At 32.2% G+C, this 27,321-nt stretch overlaps 1 protein-coding gene, 1 non-coding gene and 1 pseudogene across 2 annotated transcripts; all 3 read right to left on the reverse strand.

Annotated features, from left to right (window-relative positions):
* Positions 1–168: 168 nt before the first annotated feature.
* Positions 169–8,164, reverse strand: LOC110729887 (O-acyltransferase WSD1-like). The gene is made up of 5 exons (XM_021909673.1): positions 7,848–8,164; positions 6,891–7,487; positions 6,296–6,646; positions 1,129–1,266; positions 169–652 (listed from the first exon to the last, which is right to left on the reverse strand). Exons 1-5 carry the CDS (start codon positions 8,073–8,075, stop codon positions 491–493), a joined length of 1,476 nt encoding a protein of 491 aa, XP_021765365.1. The 5' UTR covers positions 8,076–8,164; the 3' UTR covers positions 169–490.
* TRNAK-CUU lies at positions 254–326 on the reverse strand. Its single transcript has one exon. It is a non-coding gene; the product is annotated as a tRNA-Lys (tRNA).
* Positions 8,165–20,778: 12,614 nt separating the features above from the next.
* LOC110729949 lies at positions 20,779–24,061 on the reverse strand (annotated as a pseudogene).
* Between the last annotated feature and the right edge of the window lie 3,260 nt (positions 24,062–27,321).

Consider the following 27,321-nt stretch of genomic DNA (forward strand, 5'->3'; position numbering starts at 1 on the left):
CATGGCGGTTCCAAAATTTTAGGAACTATTTCAATTCAAGTTTTCAAATTTTCAGAAAACCAACTCAAAATTTGATTCCTAAATTTTGACTAAGTAACCGATTTGCTAGCCCAATCACCGCTTTTAAGTATAATTGTCAAGTGCAATGATATTGAAAACTTGATAATATAGTAAAGGTAAACCAATTGGCAATAGTTGTACTAGTACTTTTCTTATCATCACAAGGAGAAACAAAAGTACAACAAATTATTAACGCCCACCGTGGGGCTCGAACCCACGACCACAAGGTTAAGAGCCTTGCGCTCTACCAACTGAGCTAGACGGGCTTGTTTGTACACTTTGGCGTCTATCGGACCACCCAAGTTGGTAGAGTTTGAGCCTTGATCCAATAATCATGTGGTATGACCGTACAACGAATCTTCTCTCATGTAGCATATATATATATATATATATATATATATGTGGTAAAATCTGTAAAAATCGAATTATTTTACCGTGCAGTAGGTTTTGTAGAAGAAGTGGCAGCTTGGAGAATTAATTGATAGGCATTTTCCATGCAAGTGATTAATCTTTGGTGATCGATGAAGCCGTTCTCAACTACTAAACCAATTCTTAGATTATCCATGTAACTCATCACTGAAACTGTTAAACTCTGCAATAGCAATATTGACGACATTTGTAAATCTTTTGTTGATAATTGATAGACGTTACAAAAATTAACGTCCTATTAAGTGTTTGTATTATCCCTTCAAAAAAGAAGGAAAAAAAAAAAGTGTTTGTATTAGAATGTGACCACATACCACATACTAAACCAATCGACAATAGATGAAAACCTCTAGTAAATTAAGCATATTGATCTGACAATGGTGTCATATATACCGATAGTAGATTAAAGGACTTAAATTAATTAAGTTCTGAGAGAGAGATAACTTTGTAATAAATGTGTTGAACATATATACTGATGGTCGATGGAGTAGTAATGATAGGAAGGTATATACGAGGATAAGATATTTAAAAGACTACTACTTGTATAAGGGACGAATAGGATAATAATTTAACCTAAAATTTATGTGGAGTATTTTGTTTGAACATTATGAAATTGAAGAAGAAAATAAAGATGAATCTAACCAAGTTCAATCTAGTTGGTACGAAGTAAAAGCCTTTGATGGGATGATCAGCGATACTGGCGTGCTGAGTTGGACCAATCAAATTCGTGATTGCAAAGGTTGAATTTTTCCAGCTTTTTTCAAAGGCCCGAGCTGCTGCCTGCAAGAGCTAGCCTTGCATGAATATCTTAATATAGTTCTATTTCAAAACAATAAAGTATGTTATTTATATATAATCACATATTCACAAAGCCGTCTAAATAATAAAAAAAAACCCGAAAATACGTGTATATAAAATATACAAATAATCGTGAATGTTATAACGGAAGTGTGCATGGAAAATAAATAGCAAAAACACGATAATAAAAGAGACAAGTGTTTATAAAGAAATTTAGATTTCCTCCCCTCAAACAAAATATTGTTTTATTAAGTTCCTACTAAATAAGACAATAACCCTCTTGATGATTTTCCTCCTCAATAAATCATCAATTCAACTATCATAATCAATTAGGATATTTTACTTGCTTCCCAAGCCTAAATATATCTTTTTCCCTAACAAATCTCGTTGGTATTTGGTAAGTTTAGTTTATTTCTTAACAAACCTTCCCTTAAACTCAACTTACCAAACATCCACATATACCAATGAACCTTGTTCCTCTATAGTGCCACATCATAATTGATAGAGTATAAAACATAATCTTGGGCCTTAACCATCAGCTTAAACTAACCAACTCAACCAAAAGCTTAAGCTGATGGTTGAAGCACAAGATTATGTTTTATACTTTATCACACCCCCTCACACGAGAGCCCATTAGGCTTGAAGTGTGAATGCAACATGGGCCCTCCTCATACCCAACGCTTAATATTTCACTTAAAGGTGGGGGTGGATGAGATTCGAACCCGTGACCTTTATGTCACGTTGGCTTTGATACTATGTTAAAGGACCAACTCAACCAAAAGCTTAAGCTGATGGTTGAGGTCCAGGATTATGTTTTATAATCTATCAATAATCATCATCTACTGCAATAGTAGCGATCCCACCCCTAACATTCTTCAACGTCTTCAAGTCCTCCTTGTACTTAGAACACCTTGTTTGAATGTGTCCCACTTCTTCACAATACCAACACTTGATGTTAGGATTGATCACCTTCTTGCCTTTCCAATTTTTTCCACCACTTGATTTAGCTACCAATCCCTCACTATTGATTGACGATCCTTCTTGCTTTATAAATCTCTCCGCCTCGATAAGGCCACCATGGTATCGTCCAAAGCAATAGTTGTCTTCCCTACAAGCAAACTATCTATAACATAATTATACTTTTTAGGGAGAGATGTCAACAATATAATTGCCTTGTCTTCTTCCTCGATTTTCACATCTAAACTCGTTAATTAGGTGATCAAGCCATTAAACTTATTTAGGTGATCTTGTAGTGAGCCACCTTCCTCCATCTCGAGTGAATAGAGATCTTTCTTCAAGAACAACTTGTTTGCTAGTGACTTGGATGCGTACATCTTTGTCAAATTCTCCCACAAATCTTCCGGATTCGTATCCTACAAGACGTTGTACTTGATCTCTGGAGCAAGAGCCAATCGAATTGTACTAGTAGCTCGAAGTTGCATATCCTCCCACTTGTCCTTCTCCACCGCATCGGGTTTCTTATCCTCCAAGGTTTTGTGAAGACCTTGATGTATAAGAATATCCTTCAACGTACTTTGCCATAACAAAAAATTTGTCTTATCGTTAAATAATTCTACTTTGTATTTGTTCCCAAAATCTTCCATGCCTCAATCTAGCTCTTGATACCAATTTGGCATAACGAAAGTGTGCATGAAACGATTTGAGAACTCACCTTCTAACACAATGTATAATAAACAGCAAAAACACGATAATAAAAGAGACAAGTGTTTATGAGGAAATTTAGATTTCTTCCCCTCAAACAAAATATTGTTTTATAAAGTTCCTACAAAATAAGACAATAACCCTCTTGATGATTTTTCACCTCAATAAATCATCAATTTAACCATCATAATTTTCTAGTAAACCTAAGCCCTCTTATATAGGCTAACCAAGAAACCCACATCAATTAGGATATTTTACTTGCTCCGGTCAAGCCTAAATAATCCTAGATTGATTATATTTCTAAAATCTATCTAAGTTTCCTAATTACAATCCTTATCAAAATAGGAAAGCATAAAAGATAGAAATAAATAAAAGATACATCATATCTTTTCCCTAGCAAATCTTGTTGGTATTTGGTAAGTGTTAAAGGACCAACTTAACTAAAAGCTTAAACTGATGGTAGAGGTCCACTATCACGCCCCCTCACATCAGAGCCTTTTTGGACTTGAAATGTGGATGCAGTATCGGTCTCCCTCATACCCTGCGCGAAATATTCCATTTTAAAAGGAGGGGTGGATGAGATTCAAACCCGTGACCTTTGTATCACGCTCGCTCTTAATACCATGTTAAAGGACTAATTTAACCAAAAGCTTAAGTAGATGGTAGAGACCTAGAAATATGTTTTATACTTTATCAATAAGTTTAGTTTATTTCCTAACAGTGAACATATTTAAAGTCAACGGCAGATTGTTAAAAAAAAGTCAATGGTAAACTCCATTAAACTAACAAATGCTCGGCACAGATTATAGTAGATGGTAGAGACCTAGAAATATGTTTTATACTCTATCAATAAGTTTAGTTTATTTCCTAACAGTGAACATATTTAAAGTCAACGGCAGATTGTTAAAAAAAAAGTCAATGGTAAACTCCATTAAACTAACAAATGCTCGGCACAGATTACAGTACTATGCATATGCTATAATAAAATTTACCAAAAGTTAGTTCCTTTCAACTTACTTGAAGTTAATTATTACCTCCGTTTTTTTGAGTTCTACCCAATTACTATTCACAAAGTTGAACTTTTGAAATTTTAACCATGTCTTAATTGTGTACACACAAGAAAACCATTATCATGTTGGATTTTATTAGATTCGTATTATCATTAATTTTTAATATATTAACTTTGCGTAATTTTTACTAATATAATACACAATCAAAGATATTAATAGTCAAAGTTGTGCATTAGAGACCGCATAAAATACAAGTGAGTAGAACTTTGAAGACGGAGGGCATAGTTCCTTTCATATGTCATATATACTCATAGTTAATACTTGCAACAATTGAATTTTAACACATTGAATTTTGCAATATTTTTTAATACTAGCTAGCTATCTACTTTGAGTATAAGTATTTGGTTTTTTCTATTTGAAAGTAAATATTGTCACGTGGGATCTAGCTTGTTAGATTCAGCTCAATGTGTAATTATAAATATTAAGTATATAAATTGTATATTTTTTTTTAAGGTGAAGTTAATATGGCCTAAGGTGATGAGGACAGAGTCTTAAAAATTAAATGAAAATAAGGTTGTTGATAATTGTAACAATGTGCAACTAAAAAATGATGATAGTAAAGTTTGCTCGATTAAAAATAAATAAAAGTTGAAAAAGTGGGGCTTGGTTCATATGTAAGAATAAATTATTATTTTCAAATAATTTCTTATAATTGTACTCGCACCCTCTCCAAATATTTGTCTCATTTGAAATCTTGAATTGAGGAATTTTATGAAAATTGGAATTTAATAATCACACTTTTTTTTTTTTTTTTTAATTTCAAAACAAAGCTATGTGGAGTCTTTTTAGATTTGTTTTAATTTTTAGTTTCAAAATATTGTGTTGAAAATTATGTGCGAAATGCAAATAGGACATACAAACATTTAAAAATGGAAGGAATTTTATTATATATCTTTAAAAGTATTTTAAAAAAAGATCCATTTATGAGATTTAATCGATTAAAAATATGATTGTTATATTGTAATTTATAGTTTCTAGATCCAAAACTACTATAAACTTGTAAGAAGAATGATGATATAAATTTCTTGCTGCATACATATAATTACTAAGGGATCATTGATTCATGAGTAACAATTAAAATAACATAAATATACTAATAAAACTACGTAGAATACACCATTGTTTATCAACTATGGAGTATATTTCTATGGTATATATTGTTCTTATATAAATGATGTCTAATGTCAAAATATCAATGTCCTACATCAAAAGAGACATGCCTCTACAAATAAATGATTTAAATAAATGATATGTGTTAAGATTTGTCATTCAAGCTAAAAGATTAATTTTAAAATCCAATTAACTACCTACCTAAGTCATCAACGGTGCACAAAACTAATAACAAAATAATTTTAGAAATTTAATATTTCCCAACTAGACCTCATTTTGATTTGTTTAAAATTTTGTAATTAATTTTAATTTACTATATTGTTTGAGTGTATTAATTACCTTTATAGCGGGATTGGATTTGTTCAATTTTAGTTAGAACTAGCTCAAAGTATAGCCTCTAAATTTCTATTTTTATACTTATTATTGTCAATTAGAAATATTAGCGGTTAAATTTTCACATTTATTGACACATGTGAAAAGCCAAAATGGGGCAATTTAAGAAAAAAAAAATTAAGATAGATTTAGACTTGATCATGCATGGGCTAGGACGGACCTTGGCAAAATAGTTGTTGGGCTAAATCTTCGGACCAAGATGGCCCAAGTTTGGACCAAAAATTTATGTCCAAAATCCGCTATTTTGGGCCAAAAATAAACGGGACATTTGGGCTATAATTCATTCCGGGCCAAAAGTATAACTAAAGAGTAGAAAGCCCAAAACCACCCCCTACCCCACCCCCCAAAAAAATCAAATTGGAGCGGCCAAAGCCTAAGCTAAGATTCAAGCCAATTTAGCCCAACACAGTCAAATTTCGAGTTGTGAAGCTACATATGTTCAATACTGTATTTATTTTTCATATTCTCTTAAAATGTCTGCTAACTACGAGATTGAGGGCATGTGTATAATATATTACATGGTAAAATTTCTGAACCCCCATTTGTAATTTGTGTTGCCCCTGTGGCTCACTTGTCAATTTCTAAGCTAAGATCTGAGGACATAATTTGAGGACGAAGTCAATATATAATTAATAATGCAACAATCTATTTATGATTTTGGAACAAAAAAGAAGCAAAATGTTGAAGGTCTAAAACGGGACAAAGAATGAATGTGTAACATCCAACTGTAATCGGAATATAATGTAGATCGATGCATATATATACTAATAACGAACCTTAAAGCCTCCGAATATCTTTATAGCATCAAGGGTCCAAGCCGTGAGATAGATGGCACCAATGCTTTTCCTTTTTCTCTTCATAAGTTTTTGGACTTTCATGATGAAATTTAGTGGATTTTTAAGATCTTCCTCTTTATATTTTGGTAGTGATAGTTCAATCACTGAAATTCTATTTCCCCATGTTTTTCCCTTGCGCATCTTTTCCGGATTTGCATATCCCTTGATACTCCTTGTATTGAGGGCTATTGATGCCGTCATGCCGCTGTTGTTTGATCGTCGTTGGTCTATTTCTTGGATATACAATTGAGTTGCAAAAGAGATTATACCAATAATAACATCATTGACAGTCTGTAAATAAAAAAGGATACAAAAGTTAACTTATACAATTATGATTCGAGGTGACTAACTTTGTTGTATACAATACACCCACTGTATTACTTGTGTAGTTGTGTACAAGATACATTAAAGATGTTAAAGTATGTTAGTAGTAAATGGATATGTATTGATCCATATTACATGCATGTAAATTTTTTTTTGGAATGTAGAAATTATTAAACATGCATAATCAAAGGTTTTAACGCAATTGTCTTACTGCTCTAAGAAGTGATTTGATTCTCTTGACATCACTGAGAGGTAGAGTGACCGAACAAACTCGGGCCAAGCTTGGAAGAAGCATGTTGGTATTCCCGGACCTAATCGGAGTACACTCGTCTTCAAACAACACCACCCCAAGAGTTTGTCCAAAATCATAGACCGAAGTAAAAATAGAGGATAGAAACCTAGGCACAACGCTTAAGGTTTTCATCACATTATGAATAGCCCTTTGTTTTTCTCTTGAAGTATTATTGCTAGTTTTTGTAGGGAAAGTGAGAGGAAGCGTAGGATCATCGACTCTCCGAAGGCAGGTGAAGACAACTCCCATGAGGGAGATGCCATCACCAACAGCATGGTGAAACTTAACAAACAAAGTTGAAGTTGCATTGTTTGTAGGGTAGTTGAAAGTGTGAACTTCCCACAAAGGTTTGTTTAGTTGAAATGGTGTTGTAGCTATTTTGGACATGTAATCATCTAAATGCTTACTATAAATTTCTGTTGTTAGACCTTCTGGCAAAATTGGGCCTTTTATAATATGATCTTCAACATTTACTTCCACTTTCTTCCACATATTTCTTCCTTTTTCCCCTTTAATCTGTATACACACACGAGTATATATTGTGCAATCAAGAACATTTGTTAGATTAAGTGTATGATTATTTTCTTTTCATGTGACTTAAGCTCTAGATATAGTACAACTTTATTGTTGACGTTGTTTTTAATGACAATATCAAAATCTTAGACACGACACAGACTCACATGGGATATGCAAATGGAAAAAGCATAAACCTAGATCATATACACATTTATTACTGTACGTTCATAGTCTAACTTAAACTGTAGCGGTGACAACTTAATCCAGACAGAAGCAATTTTACGAGTAAATAAGATTCAAAAATGATAGTGGTTATGGTACGTGAGGGACAGAGGGAGAGAGATAAAGTAGGAGTATTACCGGAATACAGGAAAAACGGGGATGACTGTTGAGAAAAACGCCGTTGAAGAAAGCATAGACGCATGAAGTATCAATAGGGATCTCTAATTCGAAAATGGAAAGAATATAAACTGTTGCAACCTCACTCAAGAAGTATTCTGATGTTGGACTCGCGGGCTCTAACTCATCTAGCTTAGAGCTTGTTTTCTCTAAGTTGGCTTTGGTCTTTACTTTCAAATTCTTTTCCATATCTAGAAATTCTTTGTGATATATGATTATAGATATTAACTATCAATGCAACTTATAGTTGCATATATTTATATGCGAGTCATGCGTTATCAGAATCACAAATACCATGCCCTCGCTATCACGCCAATAAATTGTGCTACGTAAATCATTCTAGTGCACATAATCTTTTTTTTTTTTTTTTTTTTTTTTTTTTGTGTGACAATAGCAAAAAAGAAAAACCATACTAATTACTATACATGTAATTAGTGAGGGTAATACGACATTGTATTGCAACATCATGTGCCCTTTGAACCTGATATCTCTAAACCTTTATAATTGCACATCTCTGGAATGTCGGCCCCAATTCCTTTATCTCCTTAATTGTCTAAGCAATCGAAACATCCTTACCAAGACTGTCTTGAAGGTTGTTGACGAGTGCCACCGAGTCAGAAAGGATTAGAACCCCTTGCTTTCCTTTTGCTTTAGCCCATCTTAGCGCTTCAAGCCACGCCCATGCCTCACATTGTAGTGCTGAAGAAGCAGCTCCATGGCTTCCTCCTCCCTCGACGGTGTTAGCTTGCTCTTTACCTATGACTGCCCAACCAATACTTGCCCTTGTAGTACTCTATCCCATGCTCCATCGACCTGCACAATGAAACTGTCATAATCACCCTTATCTCTTCCTAATTGCACGTTGTAAAAACCAGGTGGGTGACTAGGTTCATCCCTGGTTTCACCGGCAATATTAGTCTCTTGCACTGATGTACGTGTGAAGATATCATGGTCTTGCATAGTCCTGTTAAAAAATTCCGTAGCTAAACTTGCACCCCACACCCCCCCCCCCGCACCATTGAAGTTCCTCTCATTTCTAGTCTTCCACAACCCCCATAAATTTGCTATGAACTTGATGATACGATTAATATGTTTGCCATCCTTGCTATAAACGAGCAGAATATTATGTTGGATCCACATATTTATCAAATTGAACCCAGGAGACTCAGAGCAAAAGTCAGGGAGCCATTCTCCCAGACTTCCTTTGCTAGATTACACAAACGAAAGAGGTGTTGGCTATCTTCCATTTCCACCCCACAATAGTCACAAGTTTCATCAATATGTATTCCTCTAATAGCTAAGTTTACCTTAACTGCAATACCATCATGAAAGAGCCGCCACAAGAACAACTTCCATTTTGGCTGAATGTTTAACCTCCAGATTAGCTTCACAAAGTCTTGTTCTATAGTAGATAGTGTAGTACGTCCTTTCCAATCCTTGCTCCTTGGAAAGGAAATAGAATCCTCTTTTCACAGTGTATCTACCCGAGGTGTGATACTTCCAGTATAGATAATCATCATCTAACCTGGGAGGAAGCTCCATAGACAAGATAGCCTTTGCACTTTTCCAATCGAAACACTCCCTTACCTTCCCCGCTTTCCAAGTAGAGGTACTAAAGTCAATGAAATCACTTACTTTCCAATTCAACGAGGGTCCCAATGTTTGGCTTGAGTTTGCAACTGGAATTTCACCTCGTAGCCAAGGCATGCTAATAGCCTTAATGTTCGTCCCATTACCAATTATCCATGCATACCCTTTTTTGAAAGGACATTGCTTGTTTGAAGAATAGGGCATCGTTGAGGATAGCAGTTCCCTGAATACCTAACCATCCCATGCTATTTGGGAGTATTTCACTAATTGTATTGTACACATAACATTGACTTATTTTACAAAATGGTACTTAAACACATAGTACTTATAACTCTAACATAATTATTACTATATTAATACAATCACTCAAAAACTTAAACATGTAAAACATGTATATGTACCAATTAACTAAGGTTCTGTTCTTTTGGACTTGGTGCGTACACAAGAAAATTGATTTTGCATATAAATTGTTCGTAGAAATGCTCATAAAATAAACTTTAAAACAAAGTCAAACTGAGTATTTTTTTTACAGGAAAACTGAGTCAATTATTGTTATTCTTTAATGAAGGTAGTAGTAATTAGTTTAATTATTTGTTAAATGAAAGAAATAATGGTTAACTAAATTTAGGTAAGCTCGTGAGCTAGCTTTCCATTTCATAAATTAAATGAATTTTCATAGTTTAGTTAGGCATCTTAATCATGACATTAATTTTGGTGACAAGTAACGTAAATTGACTAATTAGCTGACAGCAAAATTTAGACCTAATATATATACTTCGTATATATTATGCAAATGTAGAGGTGTCGATCCTTCGAAAATTCAATGTTATCTAGCTTATCCCCTTCAGCATTGATTTCCTATTTTCACCTATATAAGGTTTAATAAATTCAAATAATATAATACAACAAGATTATAATGCAAAGTACTTCATATAAGGGTTAATAAAATAACACTTTAAATAAAATAAGGTATAATAAGATAATAATGCAAGGTATTTCGGCTAATTAAGCTTAGGCCCCATGCCATGCACGATAAGTCTATTTTTTTTTTAAAAAAAATAATTATATCTAACAAATAAAAGTGATGCTTTAAAGTAACTTCTTTAATATCAATAATATGAATCAATTTTGCATCAAATAAAAAAAATATACAATATGAATCAATTTTATCACGGAGTATTACATTTTTGGCAAAATCTAATATAACTATGTTTTATCAGATAATCAAAAAGGAGTTGGAATAATATTTTAGGTAAATGCGTGTGGAAGAATTATGAACACCAAATAAAAAGGAATATATTTGTCATAAATATAATATAAAAGATTTGGAATGATATTATTATAATACTAGATAATACCCGAGCTATGCTCGATTTTTAATGATGGTAATTGAAATTAAATATAGAAGTCTCATGAAAAATGTGATCTAAAAGTCCATCATAATAATAAATAATTAAAGTATAAAGTTTCTAGACACATTAATAATTCTTCAAAAATCTAAACGAAAAAAAAAAAAAAAATTAGAGTTTAGGAGGGGAAATTCCCTCCAAAAAGACTCTAATATAGTTTAAGTATATAGATAGATGGGCTTAACATTTGAGCGGAAAATTTTTTCATGAGGTAGCACCATGTGTACAACGTTGGAAAAAGATGACATCAACGGTTGCTAGTTTAGTATTAGTTATAGATTCTAGCAAACTACTCATGAATGTTTTTCTTTTTCTTTTTTTTTTAATTCGTTTTCATGGTGTTTATTTATTTATTTTTTTTAATATAAATTTCTCCTTTTTATTTTTCCAATTATTTTTAGAGAAATGAAAAGTTGAAGAAAATAGTTTAAATATTAATTTCACTTAATTTTCCAATCCCTTATTAAGGAATTTTTTTTTAAAAAAGGTAAAAAATAAAATGGTATGAAATATTATTGCAAAGTTTCAATGGGAAGATAAATTTTAAAAACACGAAAACAAATTAAAAAAAGGTATTCTGAAGAGTTTGTCGGGGAAAAAAAAATTGAATTTTTGGTCTAAATGTCGCTTGTGAGTTTATAATTTTCACCATAATTGTCGTAAGTGGTTATCTTTTTTTTTTACCAAATTGTCGCTAAGGTGTTTTTTTTTTTTTTTTTTTTTATTTTATTATTACCGATTTAGTCAATTGGTCATACTAATTCATATAAGATAAGGGTTGATAAGTTCACATCAAATAAGATTAAGGGAAAATAATTTGAATGAAGGATTATACATGGTGACCTCTAATTGTTTCACATTCAATTCTATACGATGGAAAAATATCTTTTGGGCATATTCTAAGATGAACCCTTAATTTTGTATATATTTTCAATGTGCCCTTGTATTTGTTTAATGGCCAAATTTTGGTGCCTTATGGTTAGTTTTAGAGTTAAATAGAAATTTTACTACCTTTTAGGTAAGGGTGAGTTGTTTTAAGTAGGTGTGGGTGAGGTGGGTCATTTTTGGGTTGGTGGGGGTGGTTTGGGATGGGGTGGGGTGGATTCAAGGTGGGGTTAATTATTTGGTGGTTATGGGTGGTGGCTCTACTTTTCTTTTGCGGTCGTATATTATTGCTTGCTTCATTATTTCCTTTTTTTGAAATCTTTCACAATATTTTATTAACTATTTTCTTCTAGTGGATCCCCCAACTGTCATACTTTAATATATTCATATTCTCTTCTCTCTCAACTATCATACTTAATTTATTTTTCCATCAACCCCACTTCTTTCATATTTTATTAATTACTTTATACCGATTCTCCTAAAATTCTGCGCGTAGAGAAATAGAGCTAGTAATAAAATATAGTGCAATAACTTGAGGCCATCAAGAAAAGTAATTTTCCTAATTTCAAATAAGATAAGTTCAAAATGAATGAGATTACATAAGTGACACATCATATATCTTCATATATATAGATCATTAATTATTTCTTATAGCAGTGTGAACTACAATAATGAATCGAATGTTAACATATAACTAAATTTGCAACCACATAAAATTAATAATGTTACACTTGCAATAATAATAATTTTGATGGTGAAGTCCTGAATAATCCGGCCTGGTGCAGCTAGCTAGGGTTGATATTCGATATCAAGAGAACAATATTCTTCTTTCCTTTATTGGTACTTCAAGCTATGGCTCTTCGCAATGTTCTTTTAGCCATTGAGCATAATACTACTGATATTTTCATTGAAAGAGATAATACTCATATATGGATGATATTACTCATGGACGATATCAAGAGTTTGTTGTCGCCATATCTACAGAGAAGCTAATCTTGCAACGTTACAGATTACATAGCAGTGATTGATCATCTTCATTAGACCCAAAATATAGATCCATTCTTAGATCATAAATATTTCTTTTTCTTTTCTTTCTCTTGATAAGGTTGGTTTCAACCTTGAGAAAAGCTCCCTTAACCTTGTTGCATTTTCCTTTTTTTATTTTAAACAAATAAATAAAGTGCCACCTCTTTAATAATCTCTTGAAATAATCCTGGGATCATCCCATGTTGTACATAGGGTTAAATCAATTATTGGTACAGCATATAATAATTATAGCACCTATTCACCTAACAACTACTTGCTGTTAGGAATGCTCTCTTTGATATTTATTGTCAATTACTCGTAGTTTATTACTCGTATATACATAGAGTTTTGGTTGATTTGAATATGTATATACCAGGTACATAAAGATCACATAGAAATAACAACTAACAAAGTGAAAATAATTACTAGTTTTCACGATCCGAGTCTCCTGCCATTATTGCATTGGTCTCTTGATTGATTGTAGGGTTTTTGGCATGAATAAATTAAAATGGATTTCATTTTGATGCATACTAAAGAGAAGGTTTCGCGTGACACCAGACTCATCGTGAGTCCAATATATTTGACAATATTATTCTAATATTTGATAATAATATAATATTCTAATATATGACATTAATATTCTAATATCTATAATATTTGACATTAATAATCTAATTTCTGACATTAATAATATATTAATAATCTAATGTCAGATATTAGATTATTATTGCCAAATATATTAGACTCAACGTGAGTCCGACTCACCCAATTTTTTTCGCATAGTGAATGAGAAGTAGATTAATGAGACTTTAGAGATGTTGGGCGTGTGATGTCCTAGAAAAGGCACTGCCTGAAAATGCATCTTGTCCGATATACACACACACACTCATTTAAGAGGGTGCGGGATTGAAGTTATACAAGGTTCTGCTTAAGTATGGAGAAAAATAGATTATAATAAAACCATTTGAGACATTTCTAACAAAATCTTATATGAATATGTTTGTCTCAAATATAAATCACAAAACATTGTCAAATGAGAGTGTAAACAGTGCAAAAGTCAAATTAGGTCATCAAGTGTGTAAAACTTGATTATGTCATCAATGATCGGATAACTACAAATAAATAGAGTATGCAAGTACAAGCACTAAACAATTAACAATAATGATTTAATAAGGAGTACATTTTAGACGACAAGATAAGAGACGACAAGATAAGAGTAAATTCAGGTTTCTCATATTGATAAACAACATAAGTATCTCAAAGGGGTATTTGTGTCATTTTGAGTATATAAGTGGGGTTAATGTTGTAAATCGATCTTATTTTGGCCTTCTAATAACACCATGGGTTCTTTGTCTTCCTCCATTCTCTCACCTCCAATAATGGGAATCAAAACCTTCAATGGAGAAATCAGAACGCATGAACAACCTCAATTGAGGAGGAAGACAAACCTTTCCTTTAAGGGTTAACCATGCCATAATTTCTCCAATTTTTTTTATGGTTTTTCGTTTGATTCGGTTCGCCGCCGGAAAGGCGAAGGAGGGTGAAGAAGATTGATGAATCACATTTATATAGGATTTTATAGGCACATTTATGGTAGTTTTATAGTTGCTTTCTAGGTTTTTTTGTCGCTTTTTAGGTCGCAAATGCATAAGTTGTCCATTTTGTGCTCTATTACGCTTCGTTTGTGTTTTCTTAATGTTTCTGGTAGTGCTTATAACTATTTGGACGCTTTCGAGTAGTTTTGGATGAATTAGACAATGAAAGTATGAAACGTCGATGAATCGAGGTCGCTCAATGAAAGATATTGTGTTTACGGAAGCTTAGGTTGAGATTAATATGCATGAGGAATGAAAATAGCATCCACAAGATACGCTATGCATCTTTTGGGAATCAATTTAAGTTAGAAACGAAGCTAAACGAATATTTACAAAGTGGCAAAACTGACCCTTGTCCACTATTTTGATAATGACTTGAGTTCTGCATGTTAGATTTGAGTGATTCAAGTTGCGTTATAAACTAGACTTGAAGAGCTTTCCAACGATAGGTAACACGCCCCAAGATGACTTCTACAACAAAAGTTATGGCTATTTCAATCCAAGCGTGTAGTCTGCGACCATATCCCACGCCCACTCGAGCAAGCCGTAGCTACTGCTAGGCTGCAGCCTAGCCTACGCCCGTAGGTTTTGGCGAGTGAGCAGCAGCCCAAGAGGCATTGCCGCTGCACATCCTTCGCTTGGCCTTCGATTCTATCGAGCATCTTTGTGCCATGTCATCTTCTGTCGTCCAATCATTTGACAACTTGCTTGTGTAATTTATATTTTCTTATTTCTTTTCTTTAATTATTTTTAGATTAGAATTTAGAATAATATAAATACTTAAGGGATTATTATTTTTCTCTTATGCTGTTTTAGGCCATTTATTCCTCTTTTTTTTTTTTTTTTTTTTTTTTTTTTTTTTTTTTGTTGTAGTTTTCTTTTGAACCCTAGCTAGTTTCTCATGGCATCTCCATGGATTCTTCCATGGATGATTCTTGGGTTCATTATTTCAATTCATTGAGGTAATTTGTTTCTATTTCTTGCTTTTATTTATGTCTTATTCCTTAGATCTAGTCTTAATTATTTATTTTATGGCAGGGTAGTTTATTTCTAGGGTTTGGGAATCCATGTTTATGTGATGAATTTTGATTGATGTTGTTGATATTTTGATTATTGATTTCTCTAATTGATAGTGTTTTATTGTTAATCTTGCAACCTGATCAATTGTTTGATTAATTATTGTTAATAAGAGTTTGAATCAAAAGATCTTACCTTTAGAGGCTTACCTACAATTAGCAATTCTGATTATGTTAGCGACTGAACTACATATGTTGAATTGAGAGCATTAAGACCCGACCGTAGGCTTAGCAATTGCTCTAGATAATTGATTGATCGAATTGTTATTGATATTTGATAGATTTATAACTATAAACATGGTGAACCATCATAACCCTAGATCTTTTTATTAATTGTTTTGTTCCTATTTTAATTTAGACTTTTTTTTATCCCAACTCGTGACAGAGTTTAGTTTCTCCATACATTGAATAGTCATCTCTCTGTGGTTCGACCCTACTTAACCTACTACATTGTTAGTTGGTTTTGTTAGGAATTTATTTTTGACAGGTGTACGACAACCTATCAAATTTTGGCGCCGTTGCCGAGGAGACGACATAATTTGAATTGAATTTTATTTTTTGTTGAACTAAACTTGTATATGATCCTTATTTTTTTCTACTTACTTCCATTTTCTTCTACACTTATTGTTGTATTGTCGTGAGTGGTATGATTATAATTCGTACGGGATGAATGATTGTAATTACTAGGGGCAATATGATTATAATTCCGGGTATTATAATGCTAATGTTTCTATGTTTGATGCATCACATGATTATCAAAATTCACAAAATATATGCATGAATTCCTGTGAAATTTCTTATTACCCCAGTGAGTTTTATATGTCTGATTTTAATTCCTCTTACCAACCCCAAGTGGATAGTTATACTTAACCCAATTCATCGGAGTGTAGGGAACTTTTTAATATGCTATGATGAGTGAGTTTATTGTTAATCAGCATGAAGCACTTAACGAATTAATGTATGATTGCCAACGTTTTTCAAAATCTATTGAATTGCTTGATGTGCAACAATATACTAACCAACAGGTGATACATGATGATAATGATATTGATTTTGAGGATTGTATTTCAGTGGAGGAAAGCGTTAATTAAACTCATAATATTTACTCCCCATCGAATGAAAGTATAATAGAGGAGAATAATTAATTTTCCATCTCTTTATGATTCCGATGGTGAAAATTTTTGGAATGACGATATGGAGGTAGTGGAGAAGGAAGAACAACAACCAATTATTGTAAAGTCCTTGGTTGAGAAACCATTGGTTTTGGATCTTTTGGTAGTCGAAGATTTTGCTGACAAGCTTTTTTAGCAAGGTGAAGTTGAAGGTAAAAGCATTGATGTTGAGCCTAACCCACCTCCTCTTTACATCCCTTTTTCCCGGAGGCTTGATCTAGTTCCTTCATTCACAATGTTGAATCCTCCGTACTTTCTCAAAATGTCTCCATTGCATGATGGTGGAAAAGTGGACCTTGATGTTCATTCTAAAAGGTTTATGTTGCCCAAGGAACAAGTAGAGAGAAGTTGTAAATTATTCCCATTTTGTTTTTCTTCTGATTATTCTTCCTCTTATTTTTCTTCTCATTTCTCTTTTTATTCTTCTAATCCCCTGTTTGTGAAGATCTTTGTGCTTGCAGTCAAGCCATATGTGGTACTCAATGATATGTTTGCAGGGGCATATGATAAGTTACTCAAAGCATAGGCTTACTCCAATTGGCGATTTGAGTAGCTAGGGTCTTGCGAGACCTTAAAAACTAGCGCTTATCGGGAGGCAACTCGACTTTCTTTCGTATTTTTTTAATCTCTCTCTTTTTTTTTTTTAATTATTATTTAACTAACAAAGCTAATGTGTGTTCAAGTGATGAAGTCTTTTGCTAGGTACAAACATAGCTAAGGTCCTTGGCTAAGTCGGCTATCCAATTACAACCATCAATTGTGGTGGAGGTGTCAATACATTTTGACACTATTAACACTCCCTTCGCTTACCCACCCGTTTGTGAGTTGTGCCTCTCCCTTACATATGCTTTAGTTTCCTCTTTGTTCACATTGAGGACAATGTGATGTTTAGCTTGGGGGAGGATGATTGTTATTACTTTTGTGCATATTAGTTATGTTAGTTTTGGCTTAGTTTTTTTATTGCTTAGTAGGTGTTGTACGGTTTGTACCATACATTCATTAGGAGTGGGAGTTTACGTGCAATGGAAAAAATGTATTACTTTCTTAGTTTGATTTAGTCTAATTTTTGCATTCTTGTGCCTATCTTTCGTATTTATATTGACTTCGAAACCATGTGCGGATTAGATTAGACTCTCTTGAGCTTCTTCTCATCATAGTTATGATTTTGAAATTCGGTCGGTGTGCTTTATACGTTGATAACCGTGTAGCAATATAGCCTGCGATTAATTGGTTTGTGGTAAGATGTTTTTCTCCTTTTGAGTCTAGCTAGTCGAAATTCTATAGACCCCAAGCCATGTGAGTTTTTGAAACTTGATTGATTGATTGCCTGTCACATTTGTAGCAGTCTATATTTTTGTACGTGTGATAGTTACTGGTGCAACATTGATCTTGATTTTGCCTTGAGACTCGTAGTAATTTGGTTGTGATGAGTGCATGATTGAAATGATAAAGGTCTTTTCTTTTTCTTAATTTGAGCCTCTAGAAGTTTTTCTTGTACATTTGCTTCCTCATTGATACTCATGTTGAGCTTTACCCTTCATTGAATTAGCCATATTACAAGCCATCAGCCTTAATTGGTTACTATTCCCAAGCCTAGCTTGGGGGAGTGGTCCATCTTGTGATCTATGACTTTTATATTATATTGCTAAATATTTTCTTGAGGTGCAATAAAGGAGATTTTTAGTGGTAGCTCAAAGTTTTTGAAAGAAAAAAAAAATAAACAAAGCCAAAAAAACAAAAGAGGAAAAAAATAAAGAAAGAAAGAATAATAGCAGAAATAATGGGGTACATTAAAAAAAAAAAAAAAAAGAAGAAGAAGAAGAAAAAAGAAAAAAAAAGAAAGTAAATAAAAAAAAAATAATAATAAGTTTAAGAAAGAAGGGAAGAAGAGGAAATCAAATTACTTTGGTGTATAGTGATCTTTGATTTGGCCTTTATGGTGTTTGGGGAGGCTAGATACTAAATGAGATTATCTTTGACATGCATTCGATTGAGTTGTCATTGTGGACTATCATTACCACTCTCCCAGCTAGTTCATCTATCACATTTCACAAAACGTTTATCCTACCTCTCACCCTAACCCCATTACAACCCTTATAAAGACCTTTTGATTTTTATGCATAAGTTATATATGATTGATTGAATCGAGTTTTAAGTCAAAGTTTAAGAGTATTTGTTGCATTCCGAGTCGACATGGTATAGGTTGAGTGTTTGTTATAACCCTAAGCTGGTTGGGGCACCTCTCATGCTCGACTTTAGCATATCTGTAGGAAATCATCGAAGACTAGCTTGAAAAAAGACTGTTTGTGGCCTAGATTGGTAAGTTAATTGCAGGACTATGAATGCTGCGTGGTTCTATTTGTATCCGAGCCAGATTTCAATATCGTTAACTTTGGTTTAATTGTTTGCTCGAGAGTCGAGTCGGTCTTATTCTAGTTCCCTAGAAGTCTTATTTGTCTTGTTTCTCCGTCTTGTGTCAAGTGTTTCTTAGGGACAAGCAACGCTTTAACTTGGGAGAATTTGATGAATCACATTTATATAGGATTTATAGGCACGTTTACGCTAGTTTTATAGTTGCTTTCTAGGTCTTTTTGTCGCTTTTTAGGTCGCAAATGCATAAGTTGTCCATTTTGTGCTCTATTACGCTTTGTTTGTGTTTCTTAATGTTTCAGGTAGTGTTTATAACTATTTGGACGCTTTCGGAGTAGTTTTGGATGAATCGGACAATGAAAGGATGAAATGTCAATGAATCGAGGTCGCTCAATGAAAGATATGTGTTTGTGGAAGCTTAGGTTGAGATTAATATGCATGAGGAATGAAAATAGCATCCACAAGGGCCGCTATGCATCTTTCGGGATTGAATTTGAGTTAGAAATGAAGCTAAAAGACAATTTACAAAGTGGCAAAACTAACCCTTGTCCACTATTTTGATAATAACTTGAGTTCTGCATATTGGATTTGAGTGATTCAAGTTGCGTTGGAAACTAGACTTGAAGTGCTTTCCAATGATAGGTAACACGCCCCAAGATGACTTCTACAACAGAAGTTATGGCCATTTCAATCTAAGCATGTAGCCCGCGACCATATATCGCGCCCACTCGAGCAAGTCGTAGCTACTGCTAGGCTGCAGCCTAGCCATCGCCCGCAGGTTTTGGCGAGTGAACAGCAGCCCACGAGGCATTGCCGCTGCACATCCTTCGCTTGGCCCTCGATTCCATCGAGTATCTTTGTGCCACGTCATCTTCAATCGTCCAATCATTTGACAACTTGCTTGTGTAATTTATATAATCTTATTTCTTTTCTTTAATTATTTTTAGATTAGAATTTAGAATAATATAAATACTCAAGGGATTATTATTTTTCCCTTATGCTGTTTTAGGCCGTTTGTTTCTATTAGATTTTTTTTTTTTACGTTCATAGTAGTTTTCTTTTGAACCCTAGCTAGTTTCTCATGGCATTTCCATGGATGATTCTTGGGTTTATTATTTCAATTCATTGAGGTATTTTATTTCTATTTCTTGTTTTTAATTATGTCTTATTCCTTAGATCTAGTTTTAATTATTTATTTCATGGTAGGGTAGTTTATTTCTAGGGTTTGGAAATCCATGTTTATGTGATGAATAATTTTGATTGATGTTACTGATATTTTGATTATTGATTTCTCTAATTGATAGTGTTTTATTGTTAATCTTGCAACCTGATCAATTGTTTGATTAATTATTGTTAATAAGAGTTTGAATCGAAAGATCTTACCTACAATTAGCAATTCTGATTATGTTAGTGATCGAACTACATATGTTGAATTGAGAGTGTTAAGACCCGACGTTAGGCTTAGCAATTGGTCTAGATAATTGGTTGATTGAATTGTTATTGATATTTGATAGATTTAGAACTATAACATGGTGAACCATCATAACCCTAGGTCTTTTTATTAATTGTTTTATTCCTATTTTAATTTAGACTACTTTTCTATCCCAACTCGTAACAGATCTAGTTTAGTTTCTCCATACATTGAAAGCTAGATTGAATAGTCATCTCTCTATGGATTCGACCCTACCTACCTTGCTACATTGTTAGTTGCTTTTGTTAGGAATTTATTTTTGACAGGTGTACGATAACCTATCAAAGATAGGGGGCAACGAAGGTGATGGTTGTTTATGAGCAGAACGATGACGAAAAAATGGCAATTCACGCCAGATTAATGGTGTACAGGGGTGAAGCCATGAGCCCGTGAAGAAGGACGAAAATTGAGATGTAAAAAATTACAAAAAAAAAAACTATAAAATATTTAAAAATTTATTTTTATTTACACATTTGTCATTTTGAGATACAATTATGTTTCTCAATATGAGAAACTGAGGCTAGCCCACGAGAAAATTATGAACACATATTCTTGCACGACAAAAACAATTTGGATATAAATGCAAAAAACATAAACAACAACCACCAAAAAATTGAAAAATCTCATACTCGTAATAAGTTTGTGACAACATTCTCTTCTCATTTAGCATAGAGCACATTATTGTTCTATGCATGCATTAAAACCTGGATTAGTTAAATCGTTTTACAGTGCACGGTAGATTCTGTAGAAGAAGTGGCAGCTTCTTAGAGAATTAAGTGATAAGCCTTTTCCACACAAGCAATTAATCTTTGGTGATCGATGAAGCCATTCTCAACTACGAAACCAATTCTTAGATTTTCCACGTAACTCATCACTGAAACGGTTAAGCTCTGCAATAACAACATTGACATTTATAATTGTTAATCGATCATGCATAAATACATATCACAAAATTTTAAGTCCTATTAAGGTTTTGTGTAGCTCATTTAATTTTATTTGCATTTATTTTAACTGAATTGAACTTATATTATTTTATACCGCGTGAATCTAATCTATATAAAATTATAGAAGAGAAAAAGATGAAACTAACCAAGTTCATTCTGGTTGGTGCGAAGTAAAAGCCACATACAGGGTGACCGCCAATACTAATTTGCTTAGTTGGACCAGCCGAATTTGTGATTGTAAAGCTTGAATTTTTCCAGCTTTTTTCAAACGTCCGAGCTGCTGCCTACAAGGTCTATCATCACTTATGAAATTAAAGTAACATACATGCGTGTGACGAGAACTGAGAAGCCATTAAACATAAGTTAAGGCGTGAACATATGTATGTTTGAATTGTTGTAATATTACTGAAACGGATGTAATAAATGTGTGAACATATATGTGTGAATTGTTGCAATATTACTTGAATGGATGTAATTGACGTAATAAATTAATAATAGTGCAGTGGTATTTAAATTAAGTGACTATATAATGAAATGAAATGTTATTTTTGGCCGGATGTTAAAGGTCTAAGACGGAAATCAATGAATATTTAACAATAGTATACTTAATACTCGTAGTAATCAAATATGTAGATGCATAAATAACATACTATACCTTAAAGCCTCCGAATATCCTTATAGCATCAAGGGTCCATGCCGCAAGATAAATGGCACCAACACTTTTCACTTTTCTCTTCATCACAAAATTGAGTGGATTTTTGGGAGTGATAATTCACTAACAGAGATTTTGTTTCCCCATGTATTACCCTAACGCATTTCTTCTGAAGTTGCATATCCCTTGATACTCCTAATATTGAAGACTATTGATGCGTTCATGCCCCTATTATGTGTTCATCCTGGTCTACTTCTTGGATATACAATTGAGTTGCAAATGAGATTATCCCGGCTATAACGTCATTAACAGTCTGTGAAAAAGGTCACAAACATTAAAACAATTATTCTAGTTAACATCACCGTATTCTGTGACTCTATTTAAAAAATAATAACAATTAAAAAAAAATTAAAGACGTTAGATGTCTTACCACATTTAGAAGTGACTAAATTCTTTTGATGCCACTGAGAGGTATATTGACTGAACAAACTCTAGCTGAGTTTGGAAGAAGCATGTTGGTATTCCCGGACCTAATTGGAGTACACTCCTCATCAAACAACACTGCCCTAAGAATTTGTCCATAATCGTACATTGAAGTACCAATAGAAGATAGAAATCTAGGTACAATGGCCAATGTTTTTATTACATTGTAAGTGACATTTTGTTTTCCTCTTGAAGAAGAAGAAACGCTAGTTCTCGAGGGTATAGCGATAGGAAGCGTAGGATCATCGACTCTTCGACAGCAAGTGAGGAGAACACCCATGAGTGAGACTCTATCAGCAATAGCATGGTGAAACTTAATCATCAAAGTTGAAGTTGCATTGTTTTTAGGGTAATTGAAAGTGTGAACTTCCCACAAAGGTTTGTTTAGTTGATATTGTGTTGTAGCTAATTCAGACATGTAATCTTCTAAGTGCTTACTATAAATTTCTGGTGATAGACCTTCTGGCAAACTTGGGGTTTTTATTATATGATCTTCCACATTTACATCCACTTTCTTCCAATATTTTCTTCCGTTTTTCCCTTCAATCTGCTCATAAATGTACAATTAAGAACACGTGTAAAATTAAATGTACTACGTACGTATATCAATGATACGTTATTTTTACGAGGATTGTTTCAAATATAAGACACGGCATAAATTCATCTGGACTTGCAAAAGGGGAAAACATAGACGACCTATGTTTTGTATATCTACGGTTTATCATTATCTAAGTGTAACTTAAACTGGTAATATGATAACCAAATCAGGCTAAAAGTAGTACAATATATAATAAAATAATATATCTAATTATCAATAAATTAAATAGAATTTGTAAAAAGTTGATATTTTGAACATATGAATTGAGTCGATCTTAACAAGTAATTATATGACTATATTTAATCTTATCTGTAGGGCATCAATTAATATTGGTCAAAGTGTTGTATGTAAATAATGCAAAAGTCAAATTAGAGTAACACTTCATTTAACGAAGGGACAAAAATATGAGTAAAAGAGAATGGGTAGATATAAAGTAGGAGTATTACCGGAATACAAGAAAGACAGGGATGACTGTCAAGAAAGACACCGTTGAAGAAATCGTAGAAACTCGAAGTATCAATAGGGATCTCCAATTCAAAAACTGTAAGAACATAGAGTGTTGCAATCTCACTCAGGAAGTATCCTGATGTAGGACTCGTTGGCTCTAGCTCAATGCTTTTTTCCTCAGTTTTGGCTTTGATTTTAACTCTACAAGTATTTCTTTACACCAAATTGTATACGGGAAAAAGATCAACTTATAGTTGCATAATTTATATATGGGTGAAGATTAACGTGCTCATTAAAGCTAGGAGAGTAGCGTTGGATCACAATCATAAATGATTAAATTCCATGCTGGCCTTCTCTGTAACGTGAACTAAATTATTTTAGAGCACGATATAGACTCAATGATTACATATTACAGTGGCCGAGTGGCGGATCTAGAATTTTCAAATAAAGTAGGCATATTAAATTAATCATATCATGATACTATGTACTTCGTATTAATCAACCAATAGATTGAAAATTGGGGGATTAAAAAAGGAAATCCCTAAACTAAACAAATTAGACGATTATTCAATTAAAAGAGTTCTTACTCATATTGGCTTTTTGCGCTAAAATCACCATTTGGCCAAAGCTAGTATATCTTGCCACAAAAAGAAAAAAAATAAATTAAATAAAAAGTAGTTTTTAAAATATTTTATTTATCTTAATGTATATTTTCACAGTATTATCCGTCAAAAATAATAAATTCCATATTATTAACCTTATAATCTAATTTGATCGATAATTATAGATGTTAATTGATGGTCAATTAAAGTTTTACATAATTCAAAGAGATACAATTAACTATGGAGTATTAAGTAATCTGAAACAGATAGAGTATATAATTGCATGATTTGCATCAAGGTGTATATGACTATATGAGGGAAATCCATCCTTAATGCTAGTTGCATCCGCCCATGCTCGATGTTGGTGTATAATAACTTTAATTGTCAACATTAATAACTCAATTTGGCATATCTAATGCGTTTCTTCATGCTATAAATTATAGTATTGTAAAACACGATTTACCATTATAGTAAACTCCAACAAACATAATGTATAGAAATTTAACATTTAGGCCATGTTTTTTTCAACATTTTTGCTGAAATGAAATTGTTTCTACTGATTTAAAATTATATTTGTTGAACTTTTTTTTTGAAACAATAATTGTTGAACTTAATTTTGTTTAGTAAATTGAAATTATTTATAAGATTCAAACTTATTTTTACTGAATTTTTTTTTATATATTTTTTTTAAAATTTATTGATTTTAACTAATTAAAACTTATTTTACTGAAGTGAAAATATTTTTGCGTATTATTTTTTTTTACTGAATTAAAATTATTTTTACTTAATATAACTCCCTTAATTCCATAATAATTAACACATTTGACCTTTTTTTTAATAACTTTGACCATTTTTTTTATTATTATATAAGTAAATGGTACAAAAGTAAGTTGTTTGTTAGTTTTATGTAATACTACCTCCGTTTTTTTTTATGTGCAACTTTGAGGAATATTTGTGAGACATAAAATATTCCAAAGTTGCACATGAAAAAAAACGGAGGTAGTATATGTATATTATTGGAATATCAAGTTTTTATTTTTTTTATATTTTTTTTAATTTTTACTAATATAATGATTAATGAAGTATAATCAACGATATTGATAGTTAAAGTTGAGACAAAAAAGGCAATTGTGTCAATTATTATGGAATAAAAGGAGTCTTGTTTTGAGGTGAAGAGAATATGGCCTATTATTAGTTGAGCTTGCATTCTGATCTATAAAAAGGATTTATCTACTTGTACATTGTATGCGCTTTGCATGAATAAGAATATGTTTTGTTCACCTTAATCAAATGATGTTTAGTACAGTAATATGATTTATTTAAAATATACTTTCAGCTCAGTAATAATAAGTTAAGTTTATTTAGAAAAAATAAGTTCACTTCGGTAAAAAAGTTTTCATTACTGAATTTTTGTAATTACAAATATTATAGAAAATCAATAAAAAGTAAGTATTAATTAGAAATAAAATTTAAGTTAAATAAAAAAAAATATGTTTAGCAAAACAATATCATTAATAACATGAATTGCATGATTTGGAACCTATTATGTTCACCTTAATTTTGCAGAAAAATAACATATTTTACTTAAATTAAATAATTTTTTTTTTATTATTTTTACGAAATTTTAATTAATTTTTTTTCTTCTAATTTCTATTATAACCGTTCTTTAAAGTTACTAAAATATGCTGATTAAAATTTATTTTACTGAACTGAAATTAAGCAATGTTCTCTTCATCTAATTTTAGCTAAACTAAAATTAATACAAAGAGTAATTAAAAGGTGTTATGTTAGGTTGATTTCTTGTACATAATTAGGGTTTTTAGTTGATGACTTGTATTAAGTATGTATATCTCAATTACAATTTTACAATTAATATGGATAGATTTAATTGGCATTGAAATTGTTTTTCAATTGATATTTGAAGTTAATTTTTTAGTACCTACGGAGTAGCAATTAACAAAATTTGGTATATATTATTAATTTGATATAACTGAAAATTGATTGAATGATTCAAGTCATTATAGTTTGACATAATTAGACATCTTTATCTAATCCAAATTGCGACTTAAATTTTATACCGAAGAGGTAAATATATGAGGAATATTTTAAATATATATTTAAATATTAGCATAGATGATATCATATATAAACAACAAAACATGAAAAGTTAAGAGTTATAAGTCTCAATTTTTTTTATCCATGCAATTGTTATTGATTGATATGTGATCGATGAACGTTGGTGATCAACCATCTGTCAAATACTGAATCCGTCATTGTACATAATACATTACCAAATTATGTGATCACGCACAATAAATGTGTAAGAAAGTTGTGGTGTGGAAGTTTGATGAAAACATTATTCCTGGGATGAAAAGAAAAATCATATTGGACCAATCTATACTGATATATTAAAAGACGTTCCTAAAATGTCTGTGTCACATATATCCCTCATTATGCCACGTTATATATATACTCAATTCCTCATCACGCCTTGTCATACACTTAATTCCTTAATACGTCATGTCACCCACGCAACCTCTTAGAAGAAAGATCATTGTTTAACCATTTAGACTGATTGTCACTTATGCTTTAATTTTGCACACAAATTAATACTATAGTACAAACGTATTGAAATCACATACAAACTATTAAATGCCTTTTAAAAAATTAGCAGTTTCACAACTACAAAAGTAGCAATGTGGGGCAACGCCCGTCGCCTGGGCTACTCAATAGTTATTAAATTAATTATTGGTCACACATACTTATTATAGCACTTACCAAACTACTTGCTATTAGGAATGCTCCTAAATCTCATGTATAGGGGTGAAACTAATGTGGTTTAAAACCGAACTAAACCGCAAACCAAACCAAGTTAGAAATGTGGTGCGGTTATTTTTCTAATATGGTTCGGTGCGGTTTGAGGAATCCTAAAACCGAATTAATATGGTTTGGTTTCGGTTTTAAAATTTGAAAAACCGAAAATCGAAATCCAAACCGAATTATGGCCCATATCCAAATTATAGCATAGCTAGCCCAATACTAATTTCTACCCTACATATATAAAGTCAAAAAATAATAAAACTTGTGTTTTTTTTATGTATTAGAATGTCAACCA

This window comes from Chenopodium quinoa, unplaced genomic scaffold (genome assembly GCF_001683475.1).
Source record: "Chenopodium quinoa cultivar QQ74 unplaced genomic scaffold, ASM168347v1, whole genome shotgun sequence".
Lineage (NCBI taxonomy): Eukaryota > Viridiplantae > Streptophyta > Magnoliopsida > Caryophyllales > Amaranthaceae > Chenopodium > Chenopodium quinoa.